Raw genomic sequence first — 22935 nt, 5'->3', positions numbered from 1 at the left:
CAACACCCTTAATCTTTGTGTGCATCAGTTTCCAAAATGGCGCTAATAAAACTTACCAAACTTTTAAGTACGGAGATAATTAAATGAAAGGTACAATATAACTACACATTCTTCTTCTCGTTGTTGGATTTAACTCCCTTCCTCCCAAAGTTCATAACAATTCTTTACCAAGTACGTTAGTGTTTTATATGTAATGCATTTATGCAACACCATGCATTGTTCAGTCATTTTAGGATTCAGCTGTATCTATAGTTGGGATTCCGCTATATATGTGTTTTATGGAAGCTGTTTGTGGTTCTGACATTTCATTTGCTCTCCAATCACAGTACACATCAAGTTCTTCTGGAGGTGAAAGCTCCTGTGAAGAAGGAAGAATGCGGAGGCCAACCCAATTGAGACCCTTCCATTCTAGAAATGTAGTTGACCCAGACTTCCCTATTCTGCACCTATCAAGTGATCCTGATTATTCTTCCAGCAGCGAACAGTCCTGTGACACAGTGATTTATGTTGGCCCCAATGGCACAGCCCTCTCTGATAAGGAACTGACAGATAATGAAGGCCCCCCTGATTTTGTCCCTATAGTTCCTGCTCTGCAGAAGACCAAAACTGAGGGCAAACTGGAGGAAGTGAGTGAGACCGAGTCCAGCACATCTGAAAGAGACTGCCTGAAGTGCAACACCTTTGCTGAGCTTCAGGAGAGGTTGGACTGTATTGATGGCAGTGAGGAGAGCAACAAATTTCCATTTGAAGAGCTGCCTGTTCAGTTTAGCGCAGATCAGATGTCTAAGTGTCCTATGCCAAGCCAAGTGGCAGGTCTCAGTCATATATCATCATTGGATAAGGAAGATGCCACCACTGACTGTCAGCAACCTGAAAAGGAAGTCAGGGAAAATATAAATGCAACAACCAACAAAATTCAGAGAAATCACTCCCCTGTTCCTTCTGGAGCTCTCACTAACGTTTCAACTCCTCCTTCTCCTAGGAGTGTAACTGGCAGCTCTAGTAATCAGCTTAGCTCTTCCCCGTTAGCCCATAGCGCAAGTCTGCAGAGCAGCAGAGAGAGCCTCAATACCTGTGGCTTTGTAGAAGGCAAGCCTAGGCCAATGGGTTCACCGCGGCTTGGCATTGCGAGCCTCTCCAAAACATCAGAGTACAAGCCACCAACTTCTCCTTCCCAGAGATGCAAGGTTTACACCCAGAAAGGGGTATTGCCTAGCCCTGCACCATCACCCCTGATCAAGGACTCTGGAATGGTGTCTAGCGAATCTTTGCTGCAGCCAGAGATCCGGACCCCTCCAGTGGGAATGAGTCCTCAGATCTTGAAAAAGTCAGTATCCTCCAGCAGTGGGGACTTCGGAGAGACTATTCTTGATGAAGAGCAGGAACCTACTATTTCACCAGAATCAAAGAAGGAGATTCTAAGTACTACCATGGTCACTGTGCAGCAACCATTAGAGCTGAATGGAGAGGATGAGCTGGTGTTCACCCTGGTTGAAGAACTAACTATTAGTGGGGTGCTTGAAAATGGACGCCCGACCAGCATCATCAGCTTTAACAGTGACTGTTCTGTGCAGGCTTTGGCTTCTGGGTCTAGGCCAGTTAGTATTATCAGTAGCATTAGTGAAGACCTCGAGTGTTACTCCAATGCAGCTCCTGTTTCTGAGGTCAGCATCACACAATTTGTGCCGCTTCCAAAATTAGGATTGGATGACAAAGCCCAGGATGCCAGCAGCAGACGCTCATCCATTAGCTCGTGGCTGAGTGAAATGAGTACAGGGAGTGATGGTGAACAATCATGCCACAGTTTCATAGCCCAGGCATGCTACGGGCATGGGGAGGCTATGGCAGAGCCCCCTATTTCTGAGTTTGCAGGTGCCATACAGAATACTAACATGTTTTGTGTAAATGACAAGCAAAATCCAGTGACTGACAATTTGCTCATACTGTCAGAAATGGGGGAGGAAACTTTCAGTAAAGTCCCACCCCTCAAGGGTTGCAAAATATCAGCCCTGGGGAAAACTACTGTCACCATCTCAAACACAGCAAGCCTAAGAGGTTGTGAAGGCTACATCCCAATGAAGACCAACATTACTGTTTATCCATGTATTGCTGTTAGTCCTTTTAAGGCACAAGAGACTGGTGAGGCCACATCTGCAGTAACTTCAGCTGCTAAAGTTACTCAACCGCATGAGGAGAAAGAGTCTAGTGTTAGGAAGGATATCAAATTTGAAGACCCTTGGCTAAAGAGGGAAGATGATGTGAAAAAAGACCGCTTTGGGGCCAGCAATGGGCCAAGGCTAGAAACTGCAATTGGTCCAGCCATGCCTGAGCAGAACAAGAAACAGAACTCAGCTGACAGGTTTAGTAGCAGCAGTGGGGAGACCTCTAGCTCCCCAGGTTCTGATCCTCTGAAGAGAATTGTGGATGGGTGTGAGATGGCACTTACAAGTTCTGCAACCCAGAGCCCTGTTCATTCCCTGGATGCTTTGAAGAATGGCAGTCTCCCTAGGGTGCTCCAGAAGGTCAGCAAGCAGGAGGAAATTGATGCTGTCCTCTATCACTGTGCTGCTGAGAACAATGGAATGAGTTCTCCTTCTCTTTCCCAGTCTTGTAAGGCTTCCCTAGAAAGAAGAATCGCTTCTCCCAAGCACTGCATTCTCACTCGCCCCAAAGGAACTCCTCCACTGCCTCCTGTGAGAAAATCAAGCCTGGATCAGAAGAACAGGGCCAGCCCTCAGCATAGCGCTTGTAGCAGCAGCACGAGCAGTCCATCCAACCAACCAGTGTCTTTTCCAGCCAGCTTTCCTGATGAGCTGAATGGGAAACAGAAGGGCTCCAGCATTGACACCAGTAACAATAGCAGCAGCAAGTTATTTAGTGCCAAACTTGAGCAGCTAGCCAGCAGGACCAATTCCCTGGGCAGGTCCACAGTGAGCCACTATGAGTGTTTGTCGTTGGAAAGGGCAGAAAGCCTATCTTCAGTAAGCTCCAAGATGAGCCCTGGAAAAGATACCACCATGCCTAGGACTGGGAGGAGCCTCAGCCGCAGTGCGGTGTCCTCACCGACAAACTCAAGCATATCCCAGTCTGCGGGTGCCTCACCAAAGGCCAGCCAATCTAAGATATCTGCAGTTAGCAAACTCCTTTTGGCAAGTCCCAAAGCCCGAAGCTTGTCTGCTTCCACCACCAAAACATTAAGCTTTTCTACCAAGTCTCTGCCTCAGTCTGTGGGGCAGAGTTCAAGTTTGCCTCCCAGTGGGAAGAACATGTCCTGGTCAACTCAGTCCCTTAGCAGAAACAGAGGCTCTGGTCTTGCTTCAAAACTGCCCCTCAGAGCTGTCAATGGACGGATTTCCGAACTGCTTCAAGGGAGCACAAGTGCCAGAGGTTTACAAATGCGTGGAAACTCGGACACAGATGAGCGAGGCGGCCTTCATGGAGATGAGAAACCAGCTGTTCATATGTTGCCTTCACCTTACAGCAAAATCACCCCTCCACGGAAGCCTCACCGCTGTAGCAGTGGTCATGGAAGTGACAACAGCAGTGTCCTGAGTGGGGAGCTGCCACCAGCCATGGGGAAAACAGCCCTATTCTACCACAGTGGGGGAAGCAGTGGTTATGAGAGTATGATGAGAGACAGCGAAGCAACAGGGAGTGCTTCTTCAGCGCAAGACTCTATGAGTGAGAACAGCAGCTCTGTCAGCGGGAGGTGCCGAAGTCTCAAAAATCAAAAGAAACGCTCAAACACAGGTATGTTTGCAGATGTGTCCAAATGTAACATTGACTACCAGGCTAGCTAGTTCTTGGGTGGAAAGGCTTGCGCAGAGGAGTATCTAGGTCAATGGCAGAACACATATTGTGTTTAATGTGGTCATTTGGAACTAGAAACAGGCTAATTCTAATGACAGGCCCTTGAGCTGTGAACTTTTTAGATTTATTTACTTACCAAGCCCTGCTCAGTTCCACATTTCCTTTATGAAGGCATTTCCATTGAAATAGTTTTAGTATAGATTATTTGTTTCAATCTTCTGTTATTGCATCCTTCTCCTGAAAGCAGGGCAACTTTTATAATGGGGACTATTTTCAAATATTTAGTCATGTGGGGCGGGGGGGTTGTTGTTTTCTTAGCACTTACAAAGTCACAAAAAGATGCCCATGCATAGTTCTTACATGTAATATATATTACAATATAACCCCAGCAGAACGGAAACAATCATGCTGACAAGAACTCAGGCAGAAAAAGCTCCTTTCCAAAAATCATCAATCCAGGAAACAAACCCTCCATCCTTTCTATAAGCCCTATCCAATAGCTGTCAAATAGATAAACTCCAGTCAAAAATTGGAGGCTTTTATTATGGTGAATAGCAGGGAGAGGACTGCTGATGTATATCATGAGGGCAAGAACTGAGGTTGGTTGTGACTGTGAGGTTTCAGAGGTTGGTGGGTGTTGCCCCGGTGTCACTGAGAGGAGGACCAAGAGCTGTATAAGTTGCAGTACAAATGCTAGAGCCCAGTAAAGGGAGAAAGAGACTATAGGACTTGCAAAGGGGAAAGGGCACAATAAATTATATATTGCTGGGAGGTTGTCCGGGTAATATGGGATATTTTGCTGGGGATATTTTGTTTTTTGGCTTCCATTTTTGAGGTTTGGCTTTCTACTCGCCTTATTAGTGAGAGAGCTGAAGGTACCAGCAACCTCTCACTTTGACAGGTGTCTGCGTGGATGGTACTGACGCTGAGTGGCAGACGGTGACTCTGTGCGGGGTAGGTCTTTCCGTAGTTTTTTCGTTTCACTTCCCCTTTCATCAATGTGATGTCAGTGGCTGGGTGAATAGAGATTGCAACTTCCCAGTAGCTGTCCTGGGAGATGTGGGTGAGGAGAGCCTTCTGTTTGGATGGTGACTGTGGAAGCATGTCAGGGCACTACTACCCCCATGTTATTTGGTAGCAGTTTTGTTTCTTGATAGCCAGGGATGGAGGTTGAGAGCTATGATGTCCTTGGAGCGCACCTTTATATTTAGTCTTTACTTGTGTCCTCAACTGCAGCAGCTCTGCCTCTTAGATGATTGCTATAAGGTTGTTGAAAATGATGCCATTGACTGTGAACATGGAGATCTGAGGGAAGGATCATTTGTGGTGCTCAGGATGTCTAGTCGCTCTGCTACCAGGTATAGAAGACAAAAGTGTGAGGAAGGCTTTTTTTGCTGACAGAAGCAGGTGTGCAGTCCTTGTTATCAATTCTATAGAGTTTATCTGGGACTTCTTCTGGGGTGCATAAAGCATTATTTTACAGGGTCCAAATGCTTAGGTCATATGCAAGATCAGTGGTTAATAAAATCAACAGCAGGGCTTGCAGGGAACTTTCCTGTGCAAGGCCATCAGCTTCTGCAGAAGTTTTGTGCTCTTCCTGTGTTTGCAGACAGAGCGCATGCAGGTGCCTCTGCTGCTGCTCAGAGCTATCCAGTGCTGAAGCAGAGTGAAAACTGACCCGATTATTACCAATTTTTCACAAAGCATGGAGTTTGTCAGGGCTTTTGGCTGCCATTCAAATGACTGATCTTGATTTTTAATTTCCTGTGTGGTTTAGGTCCTTTCTGCCCAGGCACCATTGTCACAGATTTGCTCAGATGAGTCACTGTCACTAATGGCCCCAAGATTTAAATATCTGGGGCACATAGTTTTCAGTGGAGAGCCCTCATCTCTGGAAGCTGCCTACCCTGTTAATCCAACAGAGCCTGACCATGTTGACACCCTCAGAGCACTTCGTAAAGCTCATTTGCTTATTTAGGCTTTTGACTGGTGGCTGTGTGGAGAGGGTATATGTGCTATTGTTAACAGCTTAATTTTGAGGTTGATTCTTTAAATAGTTGGTTCACCAAGTCTCACATTGTTTTGAATGAGCTGAACATAGGCCCAGTAATTTTTACACATTTTAAAAATAAAATTAAAAGATTAATTCAATGTCTACACATTTCTCATCATTGAACATTTACCTGGCAACTAACAAAGCTGTAGCTTTCTTACAACCCAGGTCCTCTTTGTATTTGGCCCTGCAGTAGTGAAACCATAATTCTGTGTTTGGTGGTAGCACAATCTTTCACATGTCAGCTGATTTATGATGTCATAAAAATAGAATTACGACTTCAGTGCAGTATCAAGATGAAGGAAAAACTGAGATGTAGAGGCGAACAATGTTATGGTGAACATACATATATTTTTGTAACAGGACAAGAACCGGACTGGTTTGGCACATTTCTTTTTAAATAAATACCCTCTTCCTGTAGGTTTGTACTAGCCTGAAACATCTCTGTTAAGGAATATTTTTATGAAAAAAAGACATACAAAGCTGTGCAGCTCTTGAAGCGTGGATATTATTTTAACGCATGGTGTCATGAGCATTGGACCCTGTTTGATTTGCTGTCAAAGATCCACTGTGCTATAATGGATACGGCAGCATAGATATGCTCATTTCAGGTCAGGTGACCTTGTCGACTTTATTTATGATGATTATTAACAGAAAGGCTAGTTGTCAGACATAATCAACATGAATCTACAGAAAGCCCCTTTAAGAGAAGTCGTAAAGAGCCTTTAAGGGAATCACCAGTAGTCTTGTCAGATTTCACAATTACTTTTGAAGCTCTGATACACCGAAGAGACAGATTTTTTTTCTGTGATTAAGATCTTGGTATTTTAATGTTCTTAAGTGCATTACTTGTACTTGTAGGTACTTATGCATTGGTTGTTATAGCCTAGGCATCAGAGACCCAACGGTAGTTTTTGGAAGATGAAGCTAATTCATAATCTATAGGTTTAGCCTTGGTTTAAATTTCAGGATCTAAGTAAGTGTGCATTTCATAGGCAGCCTAGAATTGTATATGCAGTATAAACACGCACACAAACCATCTTCCATTATATTCTCCCACCCACTCTTTAAACTGAAACATTACAAGATTACATCATCAAGCCAATGAGCCTTTTTCCCTGAAGTTAATAGATCAGTTTAATAAGTTGTCCAATTTTTCCAGCATTTAACACTGGTAGTATAATATTAGTAGGTCAGTATATTTTTGCCCCGAAATGATTGCTTACGGTAGAGGGGATTTTAATTATGATTACAGTTAGGACTAATCTGGGGCTGTACATTTTCAAAGCACTGTACAAATGTCATTTAATCCTCCTGTGATGTAAGTATTATTATAATCCCCATTTTGCAGATGGGGAAAATCAGGCTGAGAGGTTAACTAACTGGCCCAAGGCCACAGAATCACCCTCTCCCTAATGCTGACTAGATAGACCCAGGATTAGATCTCAGGCAGGTTGGCACCAGGCTTTGAGCTCACTTGACTTGACCACACATCCGCTAATCAATGGCACTGCCCTTTTAGAACAGCAGAGCAGAAGGTTTGATTTGTAATTGTCTGTTTGTGACAGACTGTCCCGCCTCTGCACCTCCTAACGTGTGCAGCTGCTTGTTCTCTGGTTTCTTCCCTCCCCCATTAACTGCTCCCCACTAAGACTGATTAGGCACCTCAGTCACTTACCTTCAACTGGGAGGATGTGAATTATGTGATTATACAGCAGTGAAGGCTGGTGACACCTGAAAGTAAGGAGGCAAAACTGACACACACACACACACACACATGCTGAGAGGCAGTTTAGGCATATGAAAAACTATATTGTCTGACACCAGACTTTGCTCACCAGGGAACCCTCCCCATGGACAGCACCTGGCACAATGGGGTCCTGGTCCATAATTAGGCTCCTGGGCACTCCGGTAATACAAATAAATAATAATAATAATACACCATTCAGCAGCTCTTGATCCCCACACACCGAATAGGCCACAACATAGCTACTTCCAGTCTCTTTCAGCTCAGAGAATCAAAGTGATAAGGTTGCTTCTGAACACAATCCTCCTGGATGTCCATGGTGCAGTGCTCCTTCTTTTTAGCAGTGTACCCATGTGTTAGAAATAAATGCAAACTATACACTGACAGTGATCATTTTTTTAAAAAATGGGGGTGGAATTTGAAAAGCACGCAGCAATGGCCTACCTCTGCTCCCTCGATGTCATTGGTAAAGGCTAAGTGCTTTTGTGGCTTCTTTGTGTTATCAGGAAAAATACTCCAAGCAAACTCCCTTTTGCAAAGTCACGACAGTATATCAGGAATGCGGCCTTAAGGGGGAGGCAGGGTGGGGCAGCAGACCGGGCACCAGACTGGTAGTTGTAAAACCTATATTCTATTTTCTGTTTTGCCAATGACTCACTGTGTCACTCTGAGCAACTCATTTAATGTCTCTATTCCTCAGTTTCCCGTTATAAAACAGGATGATTCTTGTCCAACTTTGTACAAACCATTGGGATTCGAGAATGAAAAAATATTACGTACGTGATAATCACTATTATTCTATATACTGTGGTCTCCAACATGGTACCCGTGGGAGCCATGGCGCCCACCGGGGCATTTATGTGCACCCGCCTAGTGCCCAGAAGGGGACCTGCCGGGGACAGAGAACTCAGGCTGCAGTCGTGGTGTTCTCTGTTCCCGGCAGGTGCGGGGCCTGCCTAGTTCCCAGCAGGGGAGAGAAGCTGCGGCTCCGCGCCTGCCGGGGACAGAGAACTCTGGGGCTGCAGGCGCTGGTGTTCTCGGTCCCCAGCAGGTGCGGGGCCCACCTAGTGCCCAGCAGAGAAGAGAATCTGGGGCCCCGTGCCTGCTGGGGACAGAGTACTCCAGGGCTGTGGGCACCAGTGTTGTCTCTCCTCGCGGCTTTCCTCCGACTTCTCTCTTCTCTCTGGATTCATATATTATGTAATATTAAATATGTTTTTTGTATTATTTAATGTACAAATACAAAATAAGCCTTGAAAAATTGTTGGCGCCTGCCACACTCTTCTGAAAACATGAATGTGTTACTGGTCACAAAGAGGTTGGGGACCACTGTTCTATATAGTTTAGTATCTGAAAACCAGTGGACCAAATTCAGTCTGTATGTAAACAGGCACAGCTCCCACTGAAGTCACTCTCAAAGCTGAATTTGGCCCATTGGGTGTAGAGATCCAGCTTTTTAGAAATATGAAAAACTACTTCCAACTCCAGGTGCATGGCTCTTGGCCGCAATGAGGTAAGGATAGAACAGGATCCAGGCCGGTAATTAGATTTACACTGTATAGCAAAGCTTCACTTGAACTCCCATATAATACAGATGAATGCCTTACTTGTTTTCCCCTGCATATATTATATATTGGTTCCTGGTACCTGCCTTCTATGATGTTTCCAGACTTTCAGAGTCTGTAATGAACCGTCTCGTGGGGCCAATAGCACAAAGGAGCGTTTGGTACAATTTGTAACAAGATGAGGGTTTTCTATGGAAACCACATAGCTCTTCCTTTGGCATCTCCTTCCCCTTTCTGGAATTGGTTTGGGCGCATAAAAGAGTCTCATGTCCATGTTTTATATGGATAGATCAAAGGCCTTTGGCATGTCTGTGACTAATTACTGCTTATAATGCTAGTTCAGGGTTGGACGGTTTTCTCTCCTGAGGAGTATGTGTGTGTTTAGATTTCTGGCTCTCTCTAGTCCAATTTTTTTTTTAAAAAAGTGGTCAAAGTTACTTAATACAAGATAATTGAAAAACAAAGCAAATCTGAGTTTGGCAGTTTGCAAAAGCATGTGCATCAGAGCTGGTTTCAGCAGGGGAACATACTTGGATCTTTAGGATCTGGGCTTCAAGGTCAAAGGGGGCTTAGACAGAGCAGTGAGTCAGAGGCAAGTAGTGACTGTTGCCTCCCTGCCTGCCTGCCGGCATGGGATGGGCTGTCTCATTCAGGGGGAAGATCAGGACTCAGACGCGAGAGGAAGACGAGTCCATCTGGGGAGCAGGGAGATTCTCTCCAGGTGGCTTGGTTGGGAAGAAGCTGCTGTATATAGGGCCTTCAAGTTTGGTCAGCCTGGGCCTATTTTGCCTTACTCATTATTGTACAGCAGTGGTCATTAAAAAACAAGAAGCTAAAGAATCCCTATGAAAAGTACAAGCCCGTCTTCTGAATGAGGCTCATCTAGAGTGGGGGTGGATCCAAGCTGCAAAATTCAGACTTTCCTAATATTTAAAGGGGTTTGGGTTCATTATAATACTAGGCCCCAGTAACAACGTTTGGATTCACATCTGAACTGTCCCAGCTTTTAAAGGGGTTTGGATGCAGGGATCTGCTTTAGGTCTCTGTCTCCTGCCAGAGTTTGACAAATCCAAGATATGATTTTTTTAAAATTTTGTTCTATATCAGGAACCTTTCTGGCCTGTAGATAATTAAAGCTTGTTGCTGAAACATTTTATGGGTTGGGCAGTAAAAGTTTCATGACTGCTGGCAGCTCTTTCTTGGTGCTAAGTTTCACCACCAAGAGTAGAGGAAACTACTACATGATTCTAAACATCGTCATAAAAATGACAGACTGTCACAGCGTGACTATAATTATATATAATTGTAGTCTCTTTACATCACATCCTACCATTATAACTCTAGGCTTCTCTGGAGTCAGAGATGTTTTTAAAAATGAAGGTTCAGAGGTTCTGTAAACTCCAGATCTGAACAGTCCTAAACTCTGAAGAACTTTCAGATCTATTTCTGTTAATGAAAATACTAGAAAATACCAGGCACGGATTAAAACTGTGGGCAGCAAATAACCTGAATCCAGCTCAGACCTGCTACTGATATCAGACAGCACTGAAACAGGATCTTAGCAATAATGATGAAACACAGAGACAGAGCTTTTCTTGTTGCATCCAAGTGAAAAGGAATTCAGTTCACATTTAGCCTGCATAAGCTCAGAATTGCAAAATATCCCTGGCACCGTAAAGCCAAAGGGCATTTCCAACCCTTGCATCTTAACTTGTCCACATCCACAACCGATGATGATAAGGACAATGATGATAATTCACACGCTGTCTTATCCCCCACCATGACTGGTGCCATTCAGAATTATAAAGAGAGATTAATCTTTGTATGTTGGTGACTCTCTTTGAACATGTGACTGTTGACTGGATTGCAGAGAGGGGTAAGTGAGCCCCAGCCACAATTATTTTCTGTTGTTGTTCATTAAAACAACAGCATTGATTTTCCCAGGTCAAAGCCAGGTCATATCATGCCGCAGATCTGTGTGGAAAGGGATCACAGTAATCATTTTTTACACGCTTGACTACTGCGTGCCGGTGCTGAGCTTTCGGCTGCACTAACGTAGGGATGATTTAATAGAGGAAATGGCAGCAGGCTATTGTGAACTGTGAAGGCTCCATGTAACATGCATGATTGAGTCAGACACCATTAGGCGGGTGTAAATAAAACCTGCTCGCTGTGCTGGCACAGAATTAGCTCAGAGGAATTCCTCTGCCACTGTCCTGTCTGGAGCTGATGCGGTCATAGCAGTGTCCCCTGTCCTTGGCTTGACTGGCAAAGTGACTGGTGAATCGATTTACTTCGGTATTATAATGCCTAGGACAATAAACAGCTCTGTGTCATCTCCATATAAATAGTGTCATGAAACTGACAAATACATACGGAGCCAAAGGCCAGCCATAAGATAAAGATTTAGGAAAATCTCTATATTATGGGCACTTTTTTGCTAGCAATGTGTGGGTGCTGAGCACTGTACCGGTGAGACCTACATCTTCCTGGGACTTCTCCCAAAGTACAGTCAACCTGCCAGGCTAAATGAAGTGCTGCATCCTGATTTGGTTTCAGCAATGCTCGTTCACTCGCTCTGAACACTCTGTCCCAGACATGCTTCCAAAAGGAAGCAGTAGTTTGGGGAGTGTGGTCAGGAGTAGTGGGAAATTGACAAAAACAGGCAATTGCCTGGTACCCAGAATGTTCGGAGGTCCCTGAATCTATGCCAATTTCATGTACATGCAGTGTCTCTATGCAGGGGCACAAGTTTGTGAGGGTAATTGCGTTCCTATGTATGAGTAAAGGGTAAATACTGATTCACACCTTGTTCCTACCTAAGACCTACTGACCTCAATCTGGTTGTGTAGAATGTAAGTCAGGAGAATGTGGCTCTAAATATTTTGCATCATCAGGTATTAGGGCCAAAGTGGAGAAATATATTTAAGGTCATCTTTTGAAATCTGAAATTTGCCTTTGTCTCGGAATCAAATATTAATTTGTTGCTTTTTGTTCTGAATTGTTCCAGCTCAACTTGTTTACCTTTATGTAACCCGGGGCACTGGGATGGGTGAGCGCAAGATGGGTTGGGAAGCAATGGGGTAACTCGGCCATAAATGTGGCCTCTTTTGTGCTTCACAGTGTCTCTTTCTGAAATTTGTCCCCTAAACATTTGGGGCGAATTCTCCACTCTGTTACACAGGCACCACCCCACTGAAGTTGCCCCAGTGTCACTGAGAGGAGGACCAAGAGCTGTGTAAGTTGCAGTACAAATGCTACAGTCCAGCATAGGGGAGAAAGAGACTTTGGGACTTGCATGGGAGAAAGGGTGCAATAAAATACAGATTGAGGAAGAAGGTCAAAGGGAAAGGGAGGAGGCGATCGTCATGGGGACCTGACTGCGAGGGCAGACCCCACAGGAAGGAGGAGCGAGAGGGGAAATCAATCTTGCTTTCTCAAATAATAAAAGCAGAAGCCCGGTTGCTAGAAAGTGGGGAACAGCAGGGGGACCTCTGCATACTGTCTTCACAAACAAACAAAAGGCCTGAAGTGACACTAGAAGCCAATGCTATTTCGAATGGGAGGAAAGGGTTCTCTGAGAATAATGCAGCAGAACAAATTGTGTGTGTTCTACACTACTTAGTGTGGGGATGTTTAATCTCTTTCAGGTCAATTAGATGGTTTGTTGGCCGGGAGAATGCTGAACCATCAGATCTGTACACAAACGCAGTTTTACTTCCTACAGCAACTAGTGTAGTAATGAATGGCTCCTGCTCTGTATCTTACCTACTTCCTCCTTTGAACTTACAATGTAAACTTGTGGAGTCATGGTGTATGTAGTTATGATTTGGTTTCTATTTATTGGACCTTGAAATGTTTAGGGGGCAGCTACTGTTTTGTACGGAGTTCAGATGCAGGCTGTTAGACAGGAGACACACATTCTGCTCCTTATGGAGACTTTATTTTTGTTGCTTTTTGTTTTATGTTCTTCTAAGATAGTTTAAAAAAATTCAGACTGGAATTTGCCCATAGAAAGCAATCTAACCAGGAATACACTGAGACATCTTGCACCTAAGCAAATCCCATTATCTTTTAGGATTTCAGGCAGCATTTAGCAAAGAACATTTGACTAGTTCCACTGACTTCAGTTCGGCTCTTCATATCCTTCAAGTTATGATCAAATACCTAGTTGATTGAGAGTCCTTTGTCTGCAGATGACATCTTCTCAACACTTGTCTTCACTGCAGAGTTAATATGACTTATAACTTGAGTGTTGCACCTAACTCAAGTCCCAGCCAAATGCTTTTACTCCAGTGCAGTGGGGCTTTTAAATTGCCTAGTCCTTCAGGGGGAATAGGTAACTCATCAGCTGCCAACCCAGTCACTCTGTGCAGCTCAAACTGTTGTTTCAGTGTGGCTGCTCTCACTCAACCTAGCCACGTGGGTGTAGCTACTTTGAATTAACTCTGTAGTGTAGACAAAGCTTTAGGCCTTGTTGTCACACTAAAAAAAGTATATTTTTTACATTGCAGTAACTAACACACATGAGCTATCCTAAGGTAAACTAGCTGAGATCAGCACTATCCCCCACCTGCGGTTGACTTTGTTTAGTTTATCTTGTGGTAAAAAAAAAAAGTGCCTGGTCTTCACTGCATTTTTTACCATGGGATAGTTCACACACATTAATACCCTGAGGTAAAATAGGTCCTAGGGCTTGTCTTCACGCACAGCACTACAGCAGCACAGCTGCACCAATGCAGTGCTTTAGTGAAGATACCCCTATGCCGACGGGAGAGCTTCTCCTGTTGGCCTAGTTAATGCACCTCCCCGAAAGGCAGTAGCTGTGTTGACAGGAAAAGCCCTCCTGGTTAAAAGCGGGTGGTTAAATCAGTATAACTACGTTGCTCAAGGATGTGGATTTTTCACACCCCTGAGTGATGTAGTTATGCTAATCAAGGACTGTAGTGTAGACCTGGCCATAGAGTCAGATGCAGGAGAGGATATTTAGTAAATGCTATGCTGTACTATAACTGAGACCACTATTACTGGTTTGGCAGTGGAATCAGTGGACTGGATTTCTTTTGCTCTAAGATGCGGTACTGATATCTATTTAGTTTTTTGAATGGAAAATGAATGACTCCCTGTTATACTGTTGGAGAGTCAGCTGGCCTGAACAGATTGCTGGTGCACCGTGTGTGTTTGTGTGTCCCCACTACCAGGGGAGGGAGGGAGGGATGGATGTGTGCTAATCCTGCCAAGCTTCCAGGTTGAACAGTTGCCTTTGTAAAAAACGTGCTGGAGAGCAGAGGAGTGGTGCATTATAGTCTGCTAGAAAGCACTTTATTAATTATATAGTAAAGATTTATGAGCTCCCAGCCCCATAGAGCCCATTAATAAACAAGTGTCTTCAAACGGGTATTTTTTAAAGAAAAAATAGATATTTGTTTGAACAATTGAATCCTTGTCTTTGTGTGTTATCATGGATGAGCAAGCTGTCACCTGCTCTGTGGCGTTCATCCTAAAATGCTGCTTTGAATGTATCTCCTTACCCAACACATTTAATGTGAAATCAGATAAACCCCAGAGACTAAATGGAAGGACTAGAGGCAGTAGGAATTCCTGTCAAGATACACCATACCTTCTGTACCCAGGCTAATAAGCAGCCCATTAATCAATGCATATTTTAAATAGATTAGGTTCCATTCAGCTTCACTGCAAACATGCAGATGTTGTTTCATTTTATTTCTCCCCAGCACATGCCAGAAAGCAAAGATATACCATCCCGAGTCAGTAAAAGTGAAGAGCATTGACCCTTGCCCCCATCCCACCCACATACCTTGATCCTGCAGTCAAATTTGCACAGATGGTCCCGTGTCTGTGCCGAGCCGCATTTACTTCAGTAGGACTCCATGCAGACATAAGAGTCCACCCACCCAGATCAGGTCTCTCTGCCTATGTTTATTTAATGGCTTGATGGAACAAAGACCAGACAGCCAGATTATTGTGGTAACCCACTGGCAGCCCAGACAGAAATCCTGACTAGGAAAACATAATGAGCTCATATTTGCTTACTCTGCTTCTGCCACTGTTGTCCACTCTGCCTGTCCACCTAGTGATGGTCACTGGGGCAAATGGCCTAATATAAAAGCCCATGTAAACCACATTTTGGACCATATAATTCCTCTTTTGCACTGGGTCAAATGGGGATGTGTGGGTACTATAAAGCAAAACCACCCTTCTACTAGACACACCTGTGACCTCTTCCCTCTCTTTCCAAATGATGTCCTGATTCTGACCTCACAGCAATGTGAATCCTGAATAACTCCATTGAATTCAGTGAAGTTACACCACTGTAAGTGCCACTGGAATCAGGCTCTGAATCTCCATAGGGAGACATGTCCCACCTCCCACGAGATGAACCCAAATCTGCACCAATTACATAAAAAATTGGTGTTAACAATCACAGGCACACTGGAGACAATACAAACTAAATGCTTTATACAGAGGTGATATTAAATGAGTCACAAGCATGAGTTCCCATCAGGATGAGTTTTGGTTGTGTTCAACTGAACCCTCGTAGCACTAAAAATAATACATAAGCACCGTTAATACATCTCCCACTCTGACACGAAAATGGATGGACGCATTAACATGCGGGCTTGATACAAAACTCATTGGGTGACGTTCTTTGGTTTGTGCTATACAGGAGGCCAGACTAGATGATCATAATAGTCCCTTCCAACCTTAAAGTCTATAACTCCGTGAATATATAAAATTGCAAATGTTCTAAGTAGCAAGATACAGCTTTGCTCTCAGATTAAAAAATTCCAATGCTGCAATAGGATGAGAGCCTTTTGGGAAGTACTCAGCTCCCTCTACTCCTAATGGAAGCAGAGGTGCTGCATGCCTTGCAAGATCAATCTCCTAATTTGCTACACTTTAGTTTTAAAACAATTTCATCACTGTGGACTGGTTTGAGTCAGAAGAAAAATTGGTATCACTTGTCACCAAATGAGGGTGATACTCCTTTAAGCCGAAAGGCTAGTGCTTTGTTATAACTGATTCCTTATAACCTGAACGTGCCAGGCTCTTGACAGAGTAGGTGCCATGGTACATTTCTAAATGCATAAGTAAAGCCCTCGGTGTTCTAGCAAAATTGGTTATCCCTTTATACTCTTATGCAAGAATTCTACCATTCTCTGGCATGGTGCTGTTTAATCTCCCTGCTGGTTAACAACTGGTTTCTCCCTTTGGTTGTCTCTGTGTGGGGCCATTGGACCGAGGTCACTCTTAGCTTTGCAATTTAGTCATGTCATTTCAAATGATGCCTGTGCTGCATTTGTCTCTTGTCAGGCCACTGCCACATTTATTATTGCAACTGGTCAGTTCTTTCTGGGTCTGTGTTGTCATCCGTCACATGTCGATATTACTCTTGATGATGCAGCTTCATCTAGGGCCTGATCCAAAGCCTGGAAAGATGCCCACTGAAGTCAGGCCTAGGATCACCGTCGCTCCCTGATGTGTTTTCGGCTTCACTGGTTCCTGCATGCTGGATTGTCAGGCGTGGGTTCATTTGCTGGCCAAGAGTTTAGGAGTCACAGCATTGTTAGTTTGAAATCTCAAACCATTTGGCAAAAAGTTAACCTAGCATAGGGGGCTTGGAGACAAAGAGTCCGTCTCTCCCTGACTTGGCTTCTCTCCTTCTCTCTCTTTTCTGTTTCAATAACTTTATTGATATGACAAGGGCTACCGGTGTTGCCAAAGTGAATGCAGGATGGGCAGGGCAGTTTTGACAGAGCTGATAGCAAATTTCTCCAGTGTCTCTCTTTTACATTACTGTCTGTTTCTGATCTGGTGGTTCAGTCTACAATCCATTTTTAAAGCCTATTTCTACAGTCTGCCATTATAGAGAAATCCTGTAGAAAGTGATAGATTTTCTATATCAGAGGGTAGCCGTGTTAGTCTGGATCTGTAAAAGCAGCAAAGAATCCTGTGGCACCTTATAGACTAACAGACATTTTGGAGCATGAGCTTTCGTGGGTGAATACCCACTTCCTCAGATGCATGTAATGGAAATATCCAGGGGCAGGTATATATATGTGTGCTAGCAAGCAAGCTAGAGATAACGAGGTCAGTTCAATCAGGGAGGATGAGGCCCTGTTCTAGCAGTTGAGGTGTGAAAACCAAGAGAGGAGAAACTGGTTCTGTAATTGGCAAGCCATTCACAGTCTTTGTTCAATCCTGAGCTGATGGTGTCAAATTTGCAGATGAACTGAAGCTCAGCAGTTTCTCTTTGAAGTCTGGTCCTGAAGTTTTTTTGCTGCAGGATGGCCACCTTAAGGTCTGCTATAGTGTGGCCAGGGAGGTTGAAGTGCTCTCCTACAGGTTTTTGTATATTGCCATTCCTAATGTCTGATTTGTGTCCATTTATCCTTTTCCGTAGAGACTGTCCAGTTTGGCCGATGTACATAGCAGAGGGGCATTGCTGGTGGTGTGGAAGCTGGAGGCATGAAGGTAGGCATAGCGGTCGGTGGGTTTTCGACAAATAAGTGATGGTCACATTACCACGACCCTATATCGAAAACCCACCGACCGCTATGCCTACCTTCATGCCTCCAGCTTCCATCCCGGGCACATCACACGATCCATTGTCTACAGCCAAGCACTGAGGTACAACCGCATCTGCTCTGACCCCTCAGACAGAGACCAACACCTACAAAATCTCCACCAAGCATTCTCAAAACTACAATACCCGCACGAGGAAATAAGGAAACAGATCAACAGAGCCAGACGTGTACCCAGAAGCCTCCTACTGCAAGACAAACCCAAGAGAGAAACCAACAGGACTCCACTGGCCATCACATACAGCCCCCAGCTAAACCCCTCCAACGCATCATCAAGGATCTACAACCCATCCTGGACAATGATCCCACACTTTCACAGGCCTTGGGTGGCAAGCCAATCCTTGCCCACAGACAACCTGCCAACCTGAAACATATTCTCACCAGTAACTGCACACCACACCATAATAACTCTAGCTCAGGAACCAATCCATGCAACAAACCTCGATGCCAACTCTGCCCACATATCTACACCAGCGACACCATCACAGGACCTAACCAGATCAGCCACACCATCACTGGTTCATTCACCTGCACATCCACCAATGTAATATACGCCATCATATGCCAGCAATGCCCCTCTGCTATGTACATCGGCCAAACTGGACAGTCTCTACGGAAAAGGATAAATGGACACAAATCAGACATTAGGAATGGCAATATACAAAAACCTGTAGGAGAGCACTTCAACCTCCCTGGCCACACTATAGCAGACCTTAAGGTGGCCATCCTGCAGCAAAAAAACTTCAGGACCAGACTTCAAAGAGAAACTGCTGAGCTTCAGTTCATCTGCAAATTTGACACCATCAGCTCAGGATTGAACAAAGACTGTGAATGGCTTGCCAATTACAGAACCAGTTTCTCCTCTCTTGGTTTTCACACCTCAACTGCTAGAACAGGGCCTCATCCTCCCTGATTGAACTGACCTCGTTATCTCTAGCTTGCTTGCTAGCACACATATATATACCTGCCCCTGGATATTTCCATTACATGCATCTGAGGAAGTGGGTATTCACCCACGAAAGCTCATGCTCCAAAACGTCTGTTAGTCTATAAGGTGCCACAGGATTCTTTGCTGCTTTTACAGATTTTCTATAGGCATTTGTTTGTTTTTTGTTTTGTTTTTTGATGGTCCTGTAGCATTTAATACACAACTGTATCCTTACCATAAATTTCTATATGCTCATTCAAACAACCTATAGAAAGGGGGGTCATTTTCCATTAGAATCTGTGGATTCAGTCCTGGCTCCATTGAAGTCAATGGCAAAATTCCCTATGGTTTTTTCGATTTTTCCCTAAGGGTCTTTTCTGCAGTCTCCCCCTTCTATCTGTAGCTTTGTCATGTAGGGTAGCAGTCCTCATTGGTCTCTAGGTTAACACGAATGGTTCATGACCAGGCCTCTTCCTCACAGAACTGCCTCTCTGTAATTCATTCTTAAGTACTTCGGTCCAAAGCTTCTCTGAGTATTCATATTGCCTCTTCTGTTGTGCCAATTGGCACAACAGCTCGTTCCCTAGAAAGCAAACAACAAAAGTGCTAGGGACCAATTAAAAACACCTTTAAATAGTTTTGTGTCTCTTTGCAAGCAGCAGGCTGGGGAGAACCATTGTAGCCAGTGGTGAGCTGGAGCCGATTTGCACCGGTTTGCACGAACCAGCTGTTAAACTTAGAAGCCGGTTTAGAACCGATTGTTAAAGGGGTGGGCAAACTCCAGGCCCCAGGGGCCATCCTGTCCGGCCCCCCTGAGCTCCCGGCTGGGGAGGCTCCTCCGGCCTCTCCCCCGCCTTCCCCATTCTCAGAGAGCCTGGCATCAGCGCTGTGGACTGCTCCTGAGCAGCTCTGCAGCTCCTGCTGCTTTAAGCGGCATGGTAAGGGGGTGGGGCTGTGAGCTCCAGCGCGCCACGCAGCATCCATACATGCTGCCCTGAGCAGCATGTTAAGGGGACCAGGCCGGGGCTAGGAGGAGGGGACGGATAAAGGGCAGGGAGCAGTTGCAGGGCGGCGGAGGTTCAGGGGGGCAATCAGGATGGGGAACGGGGGGGTTGGGTAGGCGTGGGAGTTCTGGGGGGTCTGTCGGGGTGGTGGTGGATGGGGTCAGGGCAGTCAGAGGATAGGGAGCGTGGCAAGATGGCTAGTGGGTCGGGCCCTGGGGGGCAGTCAGGATGGAGGGTCTTGGGCTTGTACTCACTGGGCAGTGCTTAATAACTGGTTTCCTACCGGGTCGTTGTCGGCACTTCTGCAGCAAGTCATTCACTCGCTCCGGGCCTTCGGCGGCACTGAAGGACCTGCCACCGAAGTGCCACCGAAAACCCGGAGCGAGTGAAGGATCTGCTGCCGAAGTGCTGCCGAAGACCCAGTAGGGAACCGGTTATTAACATTCTGGCAGCTCATCACTGATTGTAGCCCTTCATTTTCAGTCATAGTAAGCCACAAAAAACGGCTTGGGGACTGGACAGCTAGTAAACTATTTGTTAGTCTCATTTGTCTCCCACCTCTTCCAGTCCTCGACAGGGAATTAGCCCCTTCTCTCAGTTGAGGATGTGTTGATGTTGCTTTACCGTACTGTGATGCTAACACAGGGTATGAAAAATAGGAAGCAAACAGATATCTAATGCTTAGAGTAGAGGACTGGGAATCAGGAGATCTGGATTCTATTCCTCACTCAATCCTCCTGACTTTTTCAGGCCCTATTTAAACTACATGTTTACACAAGTTGTGGCCAAGTCATATTAGTACATAGCTTATTCTTGCCTATGCGGGCTGAACATAACGTGGAATAATCATGCAATAAGTAAGTAACTCCACCAGCAGCAGGAATTCTGGGAGCACCAGAGAGATTCACTTTAACCACCACTTGTCTAACCCTACCCAGAGCAAGCCTAGATGACACTGTGGTTAAAAAAGCATCAGCCTGTCTAAACTAGTGCTTTCACTGTCCTTGTCCCTAGCAGAGCTACACTAATATAAATGGTAACATAGACATAACTTTGTAGCCTGATCCAAAACTCATTGAAATCATTGCCATGACCTCTACTGACTTCGGTGGTACATGGTTAGGCCCCCTGCAGTTTGGTTTTCTCATTTGTACTATGTAAATAATAAACCCTTAATAATGAGAGCAAGTAAAAATGCAAATTATTTTTCATGGGAAAAATTCGAAACATTTTTTTTTCTGAATGTAATGGGAAAATATTTGGTGGGGTAGAAAAAACTGACTTTTTTTTCAGTTTTCAAAAAAAATGGATTCTGCCCCCTGTATTTCAAAGCTGTTTTTAATTACATGATCACTAACTGTGTTCTCTTCAGAATCCTTGGAGAATGAGGCAGCTGCTCTAAATATAAACCCTCAGGCTTCTGGGCATGAGCAAACTTTTAAACAGGGGAGTAGAAAGAAACTCTATGGGCAAATGAAATGTGATCTGTAAGAGGATGCATGGAATGAGACAATGATCTGAAGGCTTCCTGTATGCTTGCATACTATATGAAAAGGAGAATACAAGTCTGTGTCATTGGCGGTTCAAGATTGTGCACCACAGGAGCCCCTGCCTCATTGAGCAGAGTCTTTCCGTTGACTTCAGTAGGGTTTGGATCAGGTCCATGATGTGCAGAGCAGAAGGTTCATCTGCTGTCTAGCAAATAGTTCCATAGAATCACTTTATTTTATCCTTTTCCTTTTTAAAACACCTAGAAAATTCCATAGAGAAAGTATATGAGAAAAGCACTAAAGTTGCATAGTGAAGCTCTTTATTACTAGAAATACCAAAGTTAAGTTTGCACACACAAGCTTAACTCTGCCCCCTTTGTGTCTGCATTATGATACCCCTCTTTAATTACAGGATAACGCACAGTTTTTTCAGCATGACATCCTGTACCAGGGTTTGCTGGTATATCTATACGGGCAAAATCCTCTACTGTGGATGCAGCTTATACCAACAAAAGAGTGTTTTTGCTGATACTGTATAGCTTATAGCAACATAAACTATCACAGCAAAAGGACTTCTTTTGCTCGTATAACTGCATCTACACTGGGGATTGCTAGTCAGTTAATTGTGGTTGTGTGATTTTTTTTTTATTTTTTATTTCTAATATATTCCTAACTAACACAGCTATGCCAGGAAAAATGTTAAGTGGAGACCAGGCCTGAATGTGCGGCTTGGATGGTGAATGAGGAAAGGATGTGTAGTGATTGAGGCAGGCAGCTGGAGGGGATTGATTGGAGTACAATGAATGAGACCGGGGGCCGCAAATTGAGCAATAAGGGGGATAAACCCACAACACATTTGGAACAAAGGAACTGCCGTGCTGGATCAGATTCATGGTCCATTTAGTCCACTGTCCTGTCTCTGACAGTGGCCAGTGCCAGCTGCTGCTACAGTGGGAGGCACTAGAAACCCTGAAGTGGGCAGTTATGGAATCATTTGCCCATAGAGTTTCTTTCTACTCCCTTGTTTAAAAGTTTGCTCATGCCCAGAAGCCTGAGGGTTTATATTTAGAGCAGCTGCTTCATTCTCCAAGGATCCTGAAGAGAACAAAATTAGTGATCATGTAATTAAAAACAGCTTTGAAATACAGGGGCAGAAACAAGGTTGCACAGGCAGCCTTAATTTGGACTTTTCTAGTCACCTGTGCGCTTCATTTTAAAACTTCCTGCACATTGTTTTTGTATGGAAAAGTATTTTAAATTGGGACTATCTAGGGTCCAGGATGGTGGTTTCAGATATAGCAGCTCTGTAGATTAGCCACAGGTTTTTCACAGGGAAGGTGAATGGTGGGAGAAATGATCTCATCAATGTTTAAAAATATTATTTTCAAATCTGCAGCCCCCTAACTCAGTGGGACAAGACTTGCTTGTTTGCCTATTTTTCTGCCGTGCAAACATTAGTGGAAAATCAAACCTAATTCTGTTCTTTGCAAATGCGAATACTGGAAGGTCAATAGATTTTTAAGCTTTTACCCAAACACCACCTTGGCAGTCGTTTAGTAGATATTTACATTGAACTTAAAATGAATGCAGTTTTTGAGATTCTTCTAAATGATTTTATTTTGGTTTTAAAATAAAATCTGTGCACGATTATGCTGTATCCCTCCTTTGCTGGCACCAGGCTGCGTCCTTGCAGCCAAGAGAGCCAGTGTATGGTTTCATTCAGGCTGGCTGG

The 22935-nt window shown here is 44.5% G+C and overlaps 1 protein-coding gene across 2 annotated transcripts in view; it reads left to right on the top strand.

Annotated features, from left to right (window-relative positions):
* KIF26B (kinesin family member 26B) overlaps positions 1-22935 on the top strand; it is a 462886-nt gene that overhangs the window by 430365 nt on the left and 9586 nt on the right. For both annotated transcript variants that reach the window (XM_050950367.1, XM_050950368.1), the window contains one exon: positions 327-3750. In XM_050950367.1, the coding sequence (XP_050806324.1) occupies positions 327-3750 (3424 nt within the window). The remainder of the gene's footprint in view (positions 1-326; positions 3751-22935) is intronic.

Source organism: Gopherus flavomarginatus, chromosome 4 (assembly GCF_025201925.1).
Source record: "Gopherus flavomarginatus isolate rGopFla2 chromosome 4, rGopFla2.mat.asm, whole genome shotgun sequence".
NCBI lineage: Eukaryota > Metazoa > Chordata > Testudines > Testudinidae > Gopherus > Gopherus flavomarginatus.
Note: the sequence above shows the minus strand (reverse complement) of the source record. Positions and strands in the feature narration are given on the sequence as shown.